Source organism: Aethina tumida, chromosome 1 (assembly GCF_024364675.1).
Source record: "Aethina tumida isolate Nest 87 chromosome 1, icAetTumi1.1, whole genome shotgun sequence".
NCBI lineage: Eukaryota > Metazoa > Arthropoda > Insecta > Coleoptera > Nitidulidae > Aethina > Aethina tumida.
The window spans coordinates 59656225-59674225 of record NC_065435.1 but is presented as its reverse complement, the minus strand read 5'-3'; the positions used below and the strand labels follow the sequence as shown (position 1 = coordinate 59674225).

Here is an 18001-nt window from a genome sequence, read left to right as displayed (position 1 = left end):
TTTTTAATAACCACTCACCACCAATGCAGTAAAAACATAAATAGATATGTGTTTGTATAGTTTGGACTCCAAACATTTGGTCTGTCTAAACAAGCAGCACGCACCGTTACAATGCATTGTTGTCACATTTTATAAATTCCCTTAAGTTTTTACAATACACCCAGAGTGTATTTCTGTGATTTCTTCTTGTTTGATATCATAAATTAAACGTTTATATTTGAAATAGATTGTACAATCTATGTACATAATGAAAGGAAAAATTTTTACTATAAGCATTTTACAACGACAACGTAATTTTAAAATTATTATTTTAATCTAGAATCGCGGTGTAACAAGAAGAATAATATATTCGAATGTAATAACGTTTTATAAAGTCATAATAAAATCTTCAGATTGACTTAATTTCTAAATCCGGCAACACTGATGTAACACATTCTCGTACCGTGCAAATGCACACTGTGCACGATGTGGACGTCTTTGTTCCTTCCAATTCTCTGTTCTAACCTGGTTTTCTAGTTTTCGACATACAGGTAATGTTTACTGTAGTATAATGTTACATACATGTGTATAAATTACATATATCCTATATCTGTATACAAGATGCTCCACAATGGATTAAGTTCTGTTTTCCAGTCAATATTCCTAGAGAGAAACAGGATGGAGAGTGAAAGGCTCAAATTTGCCATTTCAATCTATTTCCAAAGTCCATCACCGCAAACTTCAACTTTTTTTATTGATTTTTTTGTCAAACGGCTAAAATTTTCTTTACACAATTTTAAAGTAAAGGCACTGTTTAAAAAATTCTTTGGAATTCAAGATAATAAATTTAATTTCAAAATGAAATTTCAAGTAGAAATTTCATATGACACCAAATATTTGTAAACCTTCACCAAAAATAAAACATACACGCTTACGTAAACGTAATTAAATATTTATGAATATAAAGGTTTTTAATGCTAAAAATAGAGAAAAATATGTCTTCTATCAGAGTTAGTTTACCATTTGATATTATTCGTCAAAATCTCTTAAAAATTGATGTTTTAATGTGCATCAAATTGTATTCAATATTATTTTTTTCATAAGAAAATAATTTCTATTTGTTATTTTAAGTTGAAGATTCTTTGGATCGTCTTCGTAGAGTGCATGAATATTTTTGGGTGAAATAAGGCGTTCTAAAAAAAGTTACTTTATTTGTTTGAAATCTGTCTAATATTAGTTTTCATTCATATCTCTGAAATAGCATTTGGTCTATTACATACTTAAGAAATAGTAAATTTTGGGCTAATCCACTGTAATAGTTTTGATTTACTCTAGATTAAATGGATGATGATGACTTAACAGTTACTAGTGCGGCTTTTATCCTGCTGTGTACACTGATTAAAAATAGTAGCAAAAGAAGAAAAATCATCCAAAAAACATCAAAAAATGTGATCCGAATAAATTCCAATAGTTCTGTTCAATTGGATGATCCAAAAATTAAAAGACGTAAAACTCAGTACCGAACAAGAAAAGACGATTCAGATGAGGAACATCCGATTGTTTATGAAGATTACAAAATAACCAAAGCAGCTTTCAACGACTTGCTGGAGAAAATTACGGAAAAAATTCAAAAGAAGGACACGCGCTATAGACAATCGATTAAACCTAATATCAGATTTTTGGCGACGCTGCATTTTTTAACCAGTGGTGAAACATATACCAAGATGAGACACAGCTGGAAAATTTCCAAGCAATCATTATCCTCATTGATTCCAGAGGTTTGCGACGCTTTGGTGCAAACTCTACAACATAATGTTAAGGTGTGTTGCCTTTGAGGGACAGCACTCATCTGTCGCACCTGATCGAAGCATTTTATTTCAACATATTAACCGTTTTAATATTTTTACAGTTACCAAGTGATGAGAATGAATGGTTGGAGGTGGCGAAAAAGTTCGAGCAAAAGTTCGGAATTCCCAATTGTATAGGATGCATTGACGTAAGGGAAAGTATCATTCCCAACTGGAATAACAAATCCTGCGGAGCAATGTTAACACTTCTCGTTATCGTCGATGCCGATGGAAATTTCATGTACGCAGACACGCTGTACCGTGCTGCAAAAGAGAACGAAGGCGAGGATGATTGTGAACAGCTCATATCAACTCTTAAAAATCATTTGAATAATATTCCAGAGGATCATCAAATAATCGCAAAATCATCGAAGGTGCCTTACGTATTTGTAGGAAATGACAGTTTCACTGGATGCAGAAGGGTTTTGACACCATATGTTTTGGATGATGAATTTCACAAATACAATTATAATAGTAAATTGGATGCCATATTAAAAATTTCAGTCGAAACTGTGGAACACATATATTCAGTTTTTAAAGTGTTACAAAAAAAGTATCGTCTTCAAATGGATAATCAAAGGACTGAATTAATATTAAAAACTTGCGTATGTTTACACAACTATTTAAGAAATTGCAATTCTGCCAGAAATATTTACATGGCCCGTCAGGAATCAAATGAACCCAGTAGTTGGTCTAGGAACATTTCTCCAAAAAATTGGGAAGAGTGTGATGCTACAGACGTCGATAATATAAGAAAAGAATTTTTAAAATATTTTAGTTAAATCTACGGTTATCACAAATGTTTGTTTTAAAGAACTCGTCTTTAATCTCAATAAATTTGTTGATTAAATAATTTATTTTCACTATTCTAAGTAAAATAAAAAAAACATAAAAACAAGTGATTTATAAACAGAATTAAATTTATTTATATTGTAATAAATATTATTAATAAAATATTAATCTGTGTGAGTCTGACAACATATCAAATATAAAAAATATATTATATAAATGCAATGGTTGGAAAACGTTATTTGCCAATTTCTTTGTCTCAAAACAGTCATGAAATATATAAAATATTCCACTGATGGAAGAAACATGGCAATATAATTAAGCAGTTTTCCATCACTCATGGTTGCAACTAACGTCATCCAAAACAGACAGGAGTTTTTCACGATCTGTGTAGAAATAGATCCACAGACATCTTGCATGGTTCTTCCATTTATCTTTCTTCTCACGTTTCTGAAAGAATAAACCATGTATCCACATTATATATATATATATATATATATATATATATATATATATATATACGCCAAGAAAGTATACAAACCATTCGCATTGACTCTGTAATTCCTTTTTGAAGAGAATTGCCAAGATTTTCTAACATTTTCTTTACTTGTTTAATACCATTTGATATATCAGGACGTACACATATTAATCTATTAGTGGGTCCACCAAATAAGAACTGCTTTAACACCTCCATATCATTTTTCCTAAAAATAAACATATATTGCTATTATACAATACTTACTAATAAATCAGAATCTTAAATTTTAGAGGGCAAAGGAAGTAATTGACTCAAATGTGAATATACTCCAGAAATTACTTATATCAATATAGTATACCTACATTTGTATGGCAATTTGATGATGCTCGTCAAAATGCTTATCAAATAAAGTGTATTCAGTTAATTGCAGTTCTTTATAAAATTCACCCATAGCTTTGATTACTGTCGATAAAGACAGTTTTTTTCCGTACATTAACTTTCCTAGTGACAGAATAAAATTAAATCTGTCGTCCGTATCTGCCTGATAATTGGCAATAGTGGTTTTCATCTTTTCCTAAAACATTAATAGATATGAATTTTTAAATCACTTTCTACTACAAATCTTATACTACAGAGTCTTGGCGTGATATGAATGGAATAATATTTTATAAAAAATGTTTAAAATAATTGACTCTACTAGGAACATCTATCAATAAATTCAAACTGTAGTTAGATAACTTTGTTCTAGAATTTTATATATCATTTTTAAAAATAAACCGTCATTGTCATTATTAACTGCATTTGATTGAGTGTAGACTAGGAATCAGTAAGTGTCTTATACAATTTATAAGTTTTCGTACGAATTCAAATTGCAGATATACCTGTCGAAATATGTTTGAATCCTACTGTATGATCAGAGGGACATTTTGTATGATAGAGACAGTAAAAGCCTCCTACTACGTGACAAACATGCAGGCTTTTACCGTCTCTGTCGTTCTTGATGTCTCTCGCAAAATGTAGTAGGATCAAACGCTTTTCGATCAGTATAGAATTGATAAATAAAATAGCACATTTAAATATATTTACGTTTTGTGGCACTATTTAACATTACTCTTAATTGTAAGAATTTGTTCTTCAGTGGTAAGAAAGAAACATTGCAATCTAGAGAAGGTGGAGATAATAATAAACATGAAACATAAAATTTCTAAATATTGCTTACATTGCTAAATATCTAGGATGTTCCCGAAAAATGGTTTACAATGTTGTTAACAAATATGAAACAATATGCTCCAGTGAAAATACAATAAGAAAACGTCCTAACAAAAAACGAACTCTTTTTATAGATACACAAATTGAAAGAATCTGTAAAAGAAATCCTTTCTTGTCTTCTAGGTAAATAAATAATAATTTAATTAAATCATACAATATTTCAGTAACGAAACCACTGGAATTAAAAAAGAATATTCGAACGAGTTTGACAAAAATGTATTAATTATTCTCCACAGTACTTTAAGTGATAAATCCATTATCTTTGAAACACAGTGGAGGAAAAGTTTTGGTTTGGGGTTCTTTCATGAGAGATATAATGGAACCATTTGCCAATGATAAGTTACCAATTAAAGCCTGGAACTAAATACAATAGAAAACTTGCGAAATGACTCGATTAAAACACCCAAAAACCTTAATTTAGTTGAATTGAGATTACTGATTAAAGAATCGTCAAATTTTAATTTATAGGACTGCATATCCTAATTAACGTTAAAATAGTAATGTGTGCTATTTCTCGCGCCAGCACTGATTTAAATGTGCGCTGTAATTTTGACCAGTCACATTGCGCATTTATTTTGTTTAAGATTTAATTTAAATATAAATTATTTTGACTCTACAAAATGACTGACTGTAGCAAGAATATTTAAAATAAAATATAAAATATTTTGATTGCATTTCCTAATTAACAATAAATAGTAATATTTCTCTGACCACCACTATGTCTGAACTTAACCCAGATAATGCAAAGAAAGCTTGCAGAGTGGATATGAAATGATTGTATTATAGTATTACATAGTATTACATGGGATGGGAAGACTTACATACAATCCCTTGATTTTGTATGGAAATAAATCCAATGTGTAAAACCCTTTCACTGGAACTCATCCTTGTGATAATACAATCATGAATCTATACACAATGTAAACAAACTGTATAAATACTTACACTTCTCTGGCTACACATTTCTAAATCAGTTGTGATGTATTCAAATACTTTCTTCAAATATGTCTCACCATCACTGAAACCAATGTTCTCCAAATCAAATAAATTATGAATAATAATATAGTATGCCCACAATTCTATTAGTCTGTCAAGAATGTTTCTTAATGTTTGAATTGTTACCCTAACAAATAATACCATTAAAGAGACATATTGTTGTTTTAATAAAAAACTTACGTTTGTGAATTCAGTTTTTGTTTTAGATTGTGAATTTTTGGCTCATCCACACACTGATTAGCAATCTTATTACTGACTGATTTGATCATTTCAAGCAGTGCATTTTTCTGTTGCTCTTTAGAATCAACAGAATCCATATTAAATTTTACAAGGGTAAGTTTTTCTAAAACTTTTGCCTCAGTTGTAAATTTATCTATTCTCAATTTACCCAACTGTTTGACTACTGCCATTAGTGTACCACATTCCACTTTTAGAAGCATATAGTTCTGGTGAGAATTAAAGATTCTAAAAATATAAAGCACTGCTAAAATTGAAAATATTTAATAAATGAATTATACCTATCTTGGAGACTTGACAATTCATTAGATAAACCATCATCAAGAGATTCAGAAATAGATGTTTTATTGAGATTATTAGATGAATGAAGTGTGTCCTCTGCTGCTATATTTAAGAAGATCTTAGAAAAAACAGACAGATCACCCAAAAAATCTAGTGAATAACTAAAATCCACATTGCCTAAAAATTTTGAACCCTAAAAACAAAAAGGGTTACCAAAAAGCTATATAAAAAGTTATTACCTACAATTTCAAAATCAAGTATATTATCACTGTATCTGTGCAATTGATAATACAATTCCCCATTTAAACTGTCTAGTTGGCCAGATTGTGTCTGGCACCTTTCTAGAGCATTTCCATATTTTAGATTTAATTCAGTCTCCATCAATGTTGCAGCAGTTAAGTCAGCCTTTGATTTTTGGTATGCGATTCTGCAATATTAACATAATTAATTTTTATATGTTAAGAATATGAGTTACCTACTCATATTGGCCGATTAACATATCAGCTTTTTCATTGGCAACTTTGTACATTTCATATTTATCCATCAGAATTTCAATTGCAAGCAAATTATCTTTGAGATCAAATATTCCTGGATAAACCTCATTGATCCGTTCAATTTCTCTCTCCAAGTTGTCATCTTTTAGATGTTCGGTAATTTCTGAAAATCTAATATAAGGGTTAACGTTAAAAGAGATAATACAAATGTTTATAGTCATACTCATCCAATTCCTGTACAGCCACATAATTACTTGTTGACAATGAAGTACACATCCAATTTAGCATATCATTTAATGCTTCGTCATTGCTATCAAACCATGCTTTAATTGTATTAGGACTTACTTGTCCTATCTCAATATGTAAATCTTCAAACACTTGAAGCAACTTACAGTCGGTTTTATTCATGTTTGATAATTATCAACGTTTGATCATTTATACTGATTCGTGATATACCACAAGCTTTCTTACAAATAAAACACGACACAACATATTAAAATCTTAGGTGGCAATTTATATCTTACATTGTTTATACGTTATTACCATAACCTCAAAAAATTTGAAAATCGAATGTTTGGTGGTCCAGAGCCACCTGTGATGAATTAATGTATTTATAGTACGGGCTTTTGTTGGAATTCAAGAAGACTATAAATTATCTCCTCTTCAAGTTAGAAACAATTAATAACATGTTTACTTGATTACTTGCTTACTTGTTACTATTACCAAGTTATAAAAAATACATTTCAATCATTTGTTAAGAGTTATGTTAGAATTGTGTATAGCATATAAAATGGTCGCCAGAGAAATGGCACAAAATTTAAAATTAAACATTTTGTGTCATGTTTCATAAAAGGATTTAATTTAAATTTTGTCCAGTCTGTAAGTACATATTTCAATATTCTATACGTTACAGTAATCTTAATATGATTTATATTATTTCATTAAATATCTTTTAGCGGGGAGAAAGAAATATTGCATTCCAGAGAAAAAGGAAATAACATACAAATTGAAAGGATCAGTAAACGAAATACTGTCTTGTTTTCTAGACAAATTTAAAATGAATTAATTGAGTCAAACAATATTAACTTGTCTAGCAGAACAATTAGACGTTGACTGAATGATCAAAATTGATTAAAAGGTAAGCACCAACACCAAAAAAACATCAAATTTAAATGAATCTATGGCCCGCCTTTTGCAGGTGGTTATAACAAACAAAAAATTAACAATTTTTTAATGTATTATAACTACTTATTTGTACTACTTCTAATATACCGAAAGTCAAGAGATTGTTTAATTGGATGATGACTGAATGTTTATGGGTTTTTGAAGTAAATTGTTTACGGAAATTTGAAATTAAATGAATTTTTCAGGTAGTGTTTAGTTTGGGTATAGAACCAAAAAAAAACTAATAGTAGTTTAAGTGTATTTAAATACAAGTTCAATAAGCCTATTTAACAGTTTTATTTAAAAACATTCAAAACAAAATATTTTCTACATTTTACACCGATAAGTTTAGATGTTTTAAGTACAAAAGTTTCTGTCAGACTGTGGTTCACCCTTATGGATGGGCCTAGTTAAAATAGGGAATGTTTACATAAACCCCATTAAGAGGTACTCTTGGTGTGAGAAAACATGCATGAACCACCTAGAGATAAGATAATTATATATAACTATATCTAACATAAACACTAATACGTTTAACTTACGGCGTAGAGCACAAGAGGGTGATAATGAAGATCATGGAAATCTGAACTGAATGAAAAAAAGATAATTGAGAAGTTAAATAGTTGTGCCATCCACTTTACTCCGATCATCATAAAAAATTAAATTGAATGACAGATTATGTTTAGTAGTTTAGTTAGCTTTCTTTAAATGATAGTGGTTGTAAGATTTAGTGCTTGCACGGTCATTATTAGTTTAATATCTCTCATTACATGTACACTTTATTGTTATGACTACTATGCAACTTGTCAATTTAATTTTATTCTATAAAAATTACCTACTTTTTATTTTTCAGTGGGCAGACACTGGACCACAGAACCTTGGGATAACTAGATTTTAGTGACGAGTCTAAATTTAATATATAAAAAATGGTTGTTTACATGTTACATATCCTAAAGGACTAAATTACATAAAAAGTTTGTTGTACCCACAGTGAAACATGATGTCGGGTGGGGATGGTTCAGTCCTTCTGGTGTAATCACTTAGACTGATTTATGTAGAAGGATATATTAAAAAACAATTTCATTCCATACATTGAAGAAATGATGCACTTAGTGTGAGTGTTTTAACATGACAACGATCCCAAATACAAATCCAAAATTATGACGAATTGGTTAAAAGTCCAAAGCATCAATATTGCTTTGCCTGTCCCAATCACTAAACATCAATCCTATAGAAAACACGTTTATAACCAAATTTCATATAAACACTTCACATAAAGACAAATTCGAGAAGCTTGAAGAAATATAGATTTGTCCTACTTTCAGAAAATGGTCGAGTCTATGCCACGGAGATGAACCAAAATTATAAGACAAAAAGGATATTATACACCCATTTCAAAATTAAATTTTTTAATTTTTATAGAATAACAATATAGTAAATTAGTATTATATTAACAGTTCATATTGGACAAAAGAGTTATGTATAAAATATTTAATATTTTAAAGTTGTTATAATAATGACTATGACTTATCTTAAATGTGTGCTATTTCTGTGACCAGTCGCAGTGGGCATTTATTTTGTATAAGATTTCATTTAAGTAGTTATTTTGATTTAGATTCATAATGAATAATTGTGGAAATAATATAGCGTCACTATTTTAAATAAAATATAAAATATTTTGATTGCCTTTAATTAGATGTGTGCATTTCATAATTAACTTTAAATACTAACGTGTGCTATTTCTTTGGCCACCAATATATTTTGTACAGTGAATTAGACATTTGAACATAAAATAGAATGAAATTGTAATTTAAAATTTTATAAAAAGTATTATAAGTTAACAAGATAATATTTTAATTTGTAATTTTTAGGTGGACTTCCGACCAAAATACACAATAAAGGTCAACAAGTGGTGATTGAGCAACAAGTGCCTCGAGATGTCCCAGCTTAATCCTTATGTTGGAACTGGATGTTTTGACATAATCTTGTTAGAGGTGACACTATTACCTGAAACAATTTAAAAGTCCTGAATTAAGGGATACTGAATAAAAAAGAATGATGTTTTCAATGTATGTAGGTAAGATTAAGATTAGTTTTTTACCGTTTTTTCTTTGTCTATTTAATTATTATTCTGCAACATGTCGATCTTTAATCTCTTGCAAAACAGACAACAGATTTTCATGATCTGTATAGAAAAATATCCATAAACATCTTAAGTAGGTCTTCCATTTATTTCTCTTCTCATGTTTCTAAAATAATATCACATAGGTATGTGTATTATGCAAATATGACAAGAAAAAATACACACCACTCGCGAGGATGCTGTAAACCCTTTTTGAAGAGAATTTGAAACACTGTCTAACATTTTTGTTAATTTTTTAATACTATTTGATATATTAAGGGGTACACATAAAAATCTGTTTGTAGGTCCCTTAAATAAGAACCGTTCCAGCGATTCCATATCTTTTTTTCTAAAAACAAATGTTTATTTAAGAGTATAGTCCAATACATTTGTATTAAATATACTCACATTTGTAAGGTAATCTTATGATGTGCATCAAAATGTTTGACAAATACGGTGTATTCAGCTAAATGCAGTTCTTCATTAAACTCGCTCATGGATTTTATTACGGATGACAAAGGTTGTTTTTGACCAGATATTAATTTTCCTATTGACGTAATAAAATTGAAGTTACCACCTGTCTCTGCATGGTAATTTGCAATAGTGGTTTTCATTTTTTTCTAAAATAAATTCATGTAAATATATAATAATTTTACAAAAAATTGTTTGGATAGCTTAAAGTGGAACTTTTGAGTTTTAAATAGAACTGTACATTGTTTTAACCAACTTTGGTGCATACGGAACCCAGCTCGTGGAAGCTAACTAATGAATTCAAAAATATATTAATAGAAATAAAAAGTAAGCCTAGCTTGGAACTCGCCGATGGGAAATTATAAATTACTTACAGTTCTGTAACTACATGGTTCCAAATCTGTTGAGATATGTTCAAATACTTTTTTCAAACATATTTTAACCTCATTGATATCCTCCTGCTCTAGATAAAATAAATTATGTATAATAATATAAAAAGACCACAATTCTGTTAATCTATCAATTATGTTGTTTAATGTTTCAATCTTGTTCCTAAGAAATAATACTATTTATTATAATAAAGTATATCGTATTTTAATAAAAATCTTACCTTTGTATATTTAGTTTTTGATTTAAAGAATGAATTTTTGGTTTATTTACAAACTGATTAGCAATTTTGTTACTTATTGATCTGATCATTTCATATAGTGCAATTTTCTGTTGCTCTTTAGAATCAACAGATTCCATAGTAGAATCCATAAAAGCAATTTTTTCTAGAGTTTTCTCTTCTCTTTTTAATTTAATCAGTTGTCTGAGTACTGTCATTAGTGTTTCATGTTCAAGTTTTAGAAGAATATAGTTCTCGAAGCTATTGGAGATTCTGAAAAGAAGAGTTGTTAAAATTGAAAATATTTTGAAAAGTGGATTAATACCTATTGTGAAGAATTGACAAATCATGGGGTAAATCATCTTCAAAGGAATCAGAAACACAAGTTTTATTGAAACTATTAGATGAATGAAGTGTATCTTCTGATGTGATATTTAAGAATATCTCAAAGAAATCTGTCAGACCATCCAAAATTTTTTGTGGCTTACTAAGATCTTCGTTACCCAAAAATATTGAACTCTATAAACAACAGATACTAAAAACTATATTAATTATTTCTATATTTGTTCGGGTTTATAGGTCGACGTTTGTTGGAATTATTTATTTAATGACGTTTCGGTAGCACGAGTGACTAGCATCTTCAGAGGTCTGATTTGGTTCGTGTCTCTTTGACATCAGGAAATCATTCCAACAACCATCGACCTATAAACCCGAACAAATATATGTTAACATACAGTTTCAAAGTCGTTTATATTTTTGCTGTATGTGTACAGTTGTTGATACAAGTCTTCATGTAATCTGTCAAGTTCATCAGTTTTTGTGTGGCACTTTTCTGTAGCATTTTTCAGATTTAATTCAGTCTTTATAAAATCTCCTGAATTCAAGTCAGTTGTTGTTTTGTGACATGTTTTTCTGGAAAATTTCTACAATTACTTTTTATTTCTGATAACCTCACCAATTACTTACTCATATTGGCTAATTGTAAATTCCTCTTCTTCATTTATTACTTTATACATTTCATATTTATCCATCAAAAGATCAATTTCAACTAAGTTGTTTTCGATACAAAATATTCCAGGGTATATTTTATTCATTCGTTCAATTTCACTTTCTAATTGGTCACCTTTTAAAGGTTCCTTAATTTCTGAAAATCTAACAAATGTGATCATTGAAAGTTAATTTAATACAAAAATTATATTCATACTCAGCCTGTTCTTGCATAGTCACAAAATTACTTGCTGACAATGAAGAGCACATCCAATTTAACAGATCATTCAAAGCTGTGTCATGAGTATCAAACCATGCTTCAATCACATTAGAACTTACTTCTCCCATTTCAATGTGCAAATCTTTAAACACTTGTAGTAACTTATTATCCGGTTTTTTCATGTCTTCTAACAATGTTTATATCGAAAAAATTATATTAATTCTTGAAATGTCACAGTTTTTCTTAGTTAAATAGAAAATAATATAATTAAAGTTTCAGTTGACAATTCATATCTTTCACTAAATTTTTTACTACTGAATCACTTGTAAAAAATTGCAATTACTTATACATACAGACCGGTTCAGTTTTAACAAACAATTGTCAATGAAAAGTATTCATAATTAGAGTAGTATATTTAAAAATAAAATTTCTATTATTCGTCAACAGTTGTTAATTATAGCTAGGTTTAGTTTATACTCAGTAGTTGTAAAAATAAGGTGCTTTTTTAATAACATACATAACAATATTAATTAAAACTTTATAAAATGTATTTGCAAATAAATAAATAAATAGGAGTTGGTACAAAAAATATCTTAGTTGGGATGTTCAATTTTTGGTTGACTTTCAGTTACTGTGGCTTTGGCCGGACCGGTGTGTTCAATGGGTACAACCCTGTCGGTGTTTTGTGGTTGCAACGATTTCTTCGGAGCATTTACGGTCAAAATACCATCAGAAGACAACGAAGACGAAACTTGGTTGATGTCGTGGTCGGATGGCAAAATGTATCGCCTGACGAAGTGCCTAGAGATGTAACCGTGTTCGTCTTGTTTTTCCTCATGTTTTCCCTCAACCACTATGCTGGAGCCGGATGTCTTGACGGTAATCTCGTTGGGGGCGAATTGTTGGACATCCAGTATTACCTGGAACAATTCAGAAGCCTTACTAATAGGCGAGGGCTGAAAAAGAAAGTATGATACTTTGACGATTCAATGTCATTTAATATATGCAACCCTGTAACCGTTTATGGCATTTACCTGGAATTTGTCTTTGTCCTGTTGGATGGTGGAGCCGGAATCCTGCTTCTGGAGGGCATTAGCGGTTCTCCATGGGCGAATGTAGGGTCTGCGGTAGGAACTCAGTGTGGACTCCAGGGAATTAAGAAGGTCATCTCTACGAAGACCGAGACCGAATTGTTGGTCCATTAAGCGTGATGGACGGGAAAAGAACATGTCGTCATCAATCCACCAGTCGCGGAAAGTCAATGGTACCGAAGACATCTAAAAATAAATAATTAATTATTTAGCCATATTTGATCTACATACAAACATATGTATGAGACGTAAGAGTATTTTTAGGTCTGTTTACTCAGTCTATTTTAAACCACGGATAAAATTTAGAAACACATTACTCACTTTTTGAGTTATTTTATGCTGATACACCTATAGAGCACAAATTTGCTGTTGATACTGAGGTGAGAGTGTCTAGCACCTGAATATATACCGAATATCAAAGCTGTTGCAAGATTCTAGAATGTGCGAAAAACACCCAAACGCACTCCGCATTCAGTGAAATATTTTGAATCTCGTCCAAAATATTAGTCAGACGATTTTATCGATGAGAGAGGTGGAACTAATGTTTGGAAGTTCTAACCGTGAAACTTGCAGACCAAAATATTTTTAGAGAAGATATGTTTTGTTAATTATTGATTGATATTCATTTTATCATAAAAAGCATCATTTTGACTTATTATTTGAATTTGAAATTGTCGTATTTTTGAGTTCTAAAATTATTCTTATATTTAAAAATGTGTCTTTCAAATTTGATATAACTTTCAGTATATTTTCAAGTTTACAAACAAAATTGAGAGTCATTTCGTTTTTACTGTACACAACGTTGAGAAGCTTAAAATAACTCGGTGAGTAAACATAAACACAGGCTAAATTATGACATAGTTTTTCATTATAGTCTAACTTGTGCAAAAATAGAATTATGATGCACCGATACGTTCCAACCAATTTTAGTAATAGTCGCTTTCCAATCGGTAACATAACACAGGCTTGGATCATGTTAATTTGTTAATATTAAATGTAAGATTATGCTAATATCTGAAAAATTTTAAAAAGTGTGTCTATCACTTTCCAATAACAATAATAATAAAATATTTTTCTATATGTTATTGAAAATAATTGAAATTTTATAATATTTGTAGTTAATTTATAATGTTATATTTTATAAGTATAAGAATTTTAATATTTTTTGGCAACTCTCAACTCAACTCAATTATTTTTATTTAAGATTCTAAATAATGCTTGAATTTTAGCTAGGTATTAAGTTATCGTTAACAATGTCTAAAATTGGGTAATATTATCCTTAACCATATTTATGTGCAATGCTTATCGTAATTGTAACACTTTCAGATTTTTATTTATTTTATTACTTAGGCTTTTATAACTTCTCCATATTATCTCATCTCATCTAAAATCACATTTCATTTAAAATACCCATTTTCAATTTTAAAATCCAATTGAACTACATATTGAATATGAGAAATCACAATGTACTGCACTACAATGATATATTCCGTGAAGATCGCAGGTACAGTTGAATGTTGTATTAGTAAATTTTGTATTTGAGTATAATTTAAATTTTTCAGTGTCCAGGTACATTTTGAGTAAGGATAACAGCATCTATTTTGGATACTTTATTTACGGAAATTCCATTTAAATAACACTTTGAACAATAAATACTCATAAAATACAAAACACAGCAATTCAATATCACAAAAAATCACAGACCTTTTAGTTTTTTAATGAAGTTTAAGTTATTTAATGAATTACTAAATATATCCAAATTACAAACATTAGCAACATTACAAATCATATCAATTGGAGAATGTTGACCAAAATTGGTTGAATGAATATCAATTTTTAATCAATGAATTTATTTTGTCGACTACATCGAGCAGGTACATGGAATTTTAGTAGATCTAACAATTTCTTAATGTTACCTATTTAAATCTGGTCAACAAATTCCTTTTAGTTGATATATTTTTTGTTGTTGTTAGATGATCGAATAGGATAAATATAATCTGAAATTAAAACAATTACATTTATTTTAAAATAATCACGGAACAAAAGAAGATTGTCATAGATAGATTAGAAGATTATGGCACTTTCAATATCGAACTGCGTGATTTTAAACACTAATCCTAATTATCAAAAACATAAAAGTATTAAAATATATAAATAGAAATTCAGTTTAATTTAAATTAATTTTATAGGTTTTCAATACATTTAATTTAATATAATTATATTGATAATTAATATTTATTAGTTAATTTATTATATGATGTGATACAGATTCATTGTTACAAATTTTTTCTATATAATAAGTTTTGAAATAATATTCATTTTCTAGAATATAATAAATTTATTGAGTTTGAATAAAAATCGTAAAATCTTTACTATTGTTGATCAATCTTTCTATTTAACTAGTCTAGATAAGAAAATAATCATTGCAACATTTACTGACGATAGCGAAAGAAATGTTAAGAAAACATTAATAAATCATTTTTATCGTACCTACATTATTGTACCAAACAATTTTTTAGATGTAAGATAGATAATTTCAATTTTTACAATTCAGATCATCTCTTATCTGATAGTTCGAGTCACATTTTAAATTGATAAGATACTTAGATTGTTTGAAATATTGGTCTAGTGCAATGTTTATTATATGTGTCGACTATGTCTAATAAAGGTAAGCTACCAAAGTACACACTGTTTAAATTTAAATTTTGTACATTTTAGAGGAACTTTATATTGGCATTGATCTGGGTCTAACCAAATCGTGTCTCGCAGTTTACGATGGGAAAACAGTCAATATCATTGAAACTCATTGTGGGAAAACAACACCGTCACAAGTTTATTACGATCCAAATCCTAAAGTGGGTACTATCAACACCCAAACTGAAAATAAAATATACGGTAAGTATAATAATGATCATTTAATTTGATTGACAAATATCTCTTGTAGATGTACTTAGGTTTATCGGCAGAAAGTCCACTGATGAACTTGTGCAATCAATTTATAAAACTTATCCATTTGCGGTAATGGCTGAGAAAAATTCTTTAGTTTTTCAAATACCACAAGGAAAAGACACATTGATAAAAACTCCACAAGAAGTAATCTCCGACATTCTAAAGTATTTTAAAGAACGATTAAAATCAGAATATGACTTTAATGTTCTTAAATCAGTGATAGCTATTCCCGCATCATTCAACACTGATCAACGAATGGCGATAATGGAAGCTGCGAAGATGGCAGACATAGAAGTTTTAAAATTAATTAACGCAACGACAGCAGCCGCAATTTTCTGTAGTAATGAGAAACAAGGCAAGGATAGAACGATTTGTATTGTAGACTTTGGAGGCGGAAGTTTTGAAGTTTGTCTAACAGATATTAAAGGCAATAACTTATTAGTAAGATGTACATATAGTGACAGTAGTTTAGGAGGATCAGATGTTGATAATGCTCTCTTTAATTATGTTGTGAGTCGATTAAAGAAGAAAGTTACAGATATAGACATTGACTCATTGAGAATTAAGTGCAAGGAAGCAAAAGAAGAGCTAAGTTCCAAATCATCAGCTGTTATAGTTATCAATAAAAATAAAGTTGAAATCAAAAAGAAGGACTTAAATAAATTAATGAAATGTATGTTTAACAAATGCAAAAATATAATCGAAAGTTGTTTGAAAGAGGGTAATGTGTTGAAAAAGGAAATTCAGGAAGTAGTTTTAATAGGTGGTTCAACAAAGTTGCAAAAGTTTCAAAAGTTGGCTACAAAATTATTCGACGAAAGTAAAATATTTACAGGTGTGAATTCGGATTTTGCTGTTGCCGGAGGTGCTGCAATTCAAGCATGGAAGGACCAAAGTCCTTTACAGAGAACTTTGCAAATTAAAGATGTGATACCATATTCAATAGGAGTTGCTGATTGTTTAAATGGAATGTCTTGGGGTATAAAAGCCAATACTCAATTGCCAGCCCAAGGCACAATAGAATACCTAACGAGTTACAACGACCAAAAAACCTTGAAACTGTTAATTTACAAAGGCCGATGGTTTTATAATAATGCTAATGACTTTGTGGGTAGTTTGACTCTTGCTCATTTGCCACCTAGACCTGGATTAGAGATAAAAGTGATAATAGATTTTCATGTGAGTGAGAATAGAATTTTGACAGTAGAGGCTAAAATTGCAGAATTAAATATGACATCAAAAATGAAATACGTTTTACATGGTCAAAATGAGCCAGAAACAAGTCACTGGAACCCAGACAAGGACATGCTATTCGCCAAGGCATGGATTCTGAAATACTGGACCGTTATGCTTTGTCATGAATATATGGATCAAGAATCAAGTGGTGTGAAATTACCAAAATCCACTCGACAGTGCGAAGAATTAATCGATGAATTTCACTCGAATGATGAATATTTAGATCCAAAGGATGTTATAAAACAAATTAAAAAGTTCATAGAAGATTTTGTAGGTGATTTTAATGCAGATCTCATGAAAGCACTAAGAAAATTCTGTACTGTAATCAATCTCGATCATGACGCCCTGTATGACTTATGTGAAAGCTTCTCAAAAGGTCAAAGTTACGAAATTGATGAATTGAAAGTTTCAATAAAAGATTCTGAAAATTAATGGTGACCTATTTTCCCAATCGTCAAAAAAATAATCTTTATTCCCATTTCTATAGTCATAAATGATTTATCAACTAGATTTTTGTTTTATTTCTTGGAAACGGTAAGTATCGTGAATTAAGGAAAAATGTTTCCGATTTTTAAATTCGTTTATTAATTTAAACAGACGCATACGTACGTGCATGCACAAGAAACTGTTATTTAGAAAAATATGCTTCTAGGTGTAAATCATATTCAGTATTCGTACTCACCAATTTTTAAAAACTTTTATTTCGGTGAAATTCTCTTATAATACAATCCTTAAAGATTTTTTAAATTGTTTCTATCTGTGAAGATGAAGTTTTAGTATTTT

General features: G+C 29.6%; 5 protein-coding genes across 8 annotated transcripts; 2 read left to right on the top strand and 3 right to left on the bottom strand.

Moving 5' to 3' along the window:
- Positions 1-428: 428 nt before the first annotated feature.
- On the top strand, positions 429-2608 carry LOC109608496 (uncharacterized). The gene is made up of 3 exons (XM_020024937.2): positions 429-530; positions 1315-1799; positions 1889-2608. Exons 2-3 carry the CDS (start codon positions 1320-1322, stop codon positions 2606-2608), a joined length of 1200 nt encoding a protein of 399 aa, XP_019880496.1. The 5' UTR covers positions 429-530; positions 1315-1319.
- A 325-nt stretch (positions 2609-2933) lies between these two features.
- On the bottom strand, positions 2934-6902 carry LOC109608485 (uncharacterized). Its single transcript, XM_020024926.2, has 9 exons — positions 6595-6902; positions 6357-6542; positions 6121-6304; positions 5877-6070; positions 5539-5823; positions 5308-5485; positions 3456-3667; positions 3157-3319; positions 2934-3065 (listed from the first exon to the last, which is right to left on the bottom strand). The coding sequence occupies exons 1-9, from the start codon at positions 6777-6779 to the stop codon at positions 2949-2951; spliced, it is 1704 nt and encodes a 567-aa protein (XP_019880485.1). The 5' UTR covers positions 6780-6902; the 3' UTR covers positions 2934-2948.
- A 1070-nt stretch (positions 6903-7972) lies between these two features.
- LOC109608505 (uncharacterized) lies at positions 7973-12321 on the bottom strand. The gene is made up of 10 exons (XM_020024944.2): positions 11940-12321; positions 11702-11887; positions 11470-11647; positions 11061-11254; positions 10739-11008; positions 10503-10680; positions 10066-10277; positions 9844-10006; positions 9637-9784; positions 7973-9542 (listed from the first exon to the last, which is right to left on the bottom strand). The coding sequence occupies exons 1-9, from the start codon at positions 12122-12124 to the stop codon at positions 9662-9664; spliced, it is 1689 nt and encodes a 562-aa protein (XP_019880503.2). The 5' UTR covers positions 12125-12321; the 3' UTR covers positions 7973-9542; positions 9637-9661.
- On the top strand, positions 9549-17662 carry LOC109608461 (heat shock 70 kDa protein-like). Of its 2 annotated transcripts, none has more exons than XM_049962053.1 (3): positions 9549-9612; positions 15752-15928; positions 15978-17662. In XM_049962053.1, exons 1-3 carry the CDS (start codon positions 9591-9593, stop codon positions 17648-17650), a joined length of 1872 nt encoding a protein of 623 aa, XP_049818010.1. In that variant the 5' UTR covers positions 9549-9590; the 3' UTR covers positions 17651-17662. The 2 variants fall into 2 exon arrangements, with proteins under 2 accessions (XP_049818010.1, XP_019880459.1); XM_020024900.2 differs by lacking the exon at positions 9549-9612 and adding an exon at positions 15402-15701.
- Positions 12467-13509, bottom strand: LOC109608509 (protein lethal(2)essential for life). Of its 3 annotated transcripts, none has more exons than XM_020024946.2 (3): positions 13355-13509; positions 12977-13219; positions 12467-12898 (listed from the first exon to the last, which is right to left on the bottom strand). In XM_020024946.2, exons 2-3 carry the CDS (start codon positions 13217-13219, stop codon positions 12536-12538), a joined length of 606 nt encoding a protein of 201 aa, XP_019880505.1. In that variant the 5' UTR covers positions 13355-13509; the 3' UTR covers positions 12467-12535. The 3 variants fall into 3 exon arrangements, with proteins under 3 accessions (XP_019880505.1, XP_019880506.1, XP_049818011.1); XM_020024947.2 differs by having other exon boundaries at positions 12467-12862; positions 13355-13508; XM_049962054.1 differs by lacking the exon at positions 13355-13509 and adding an exon at positions 13269-13287.
- Positions 17663-18001: the final 339 nt, after the last annotated feature.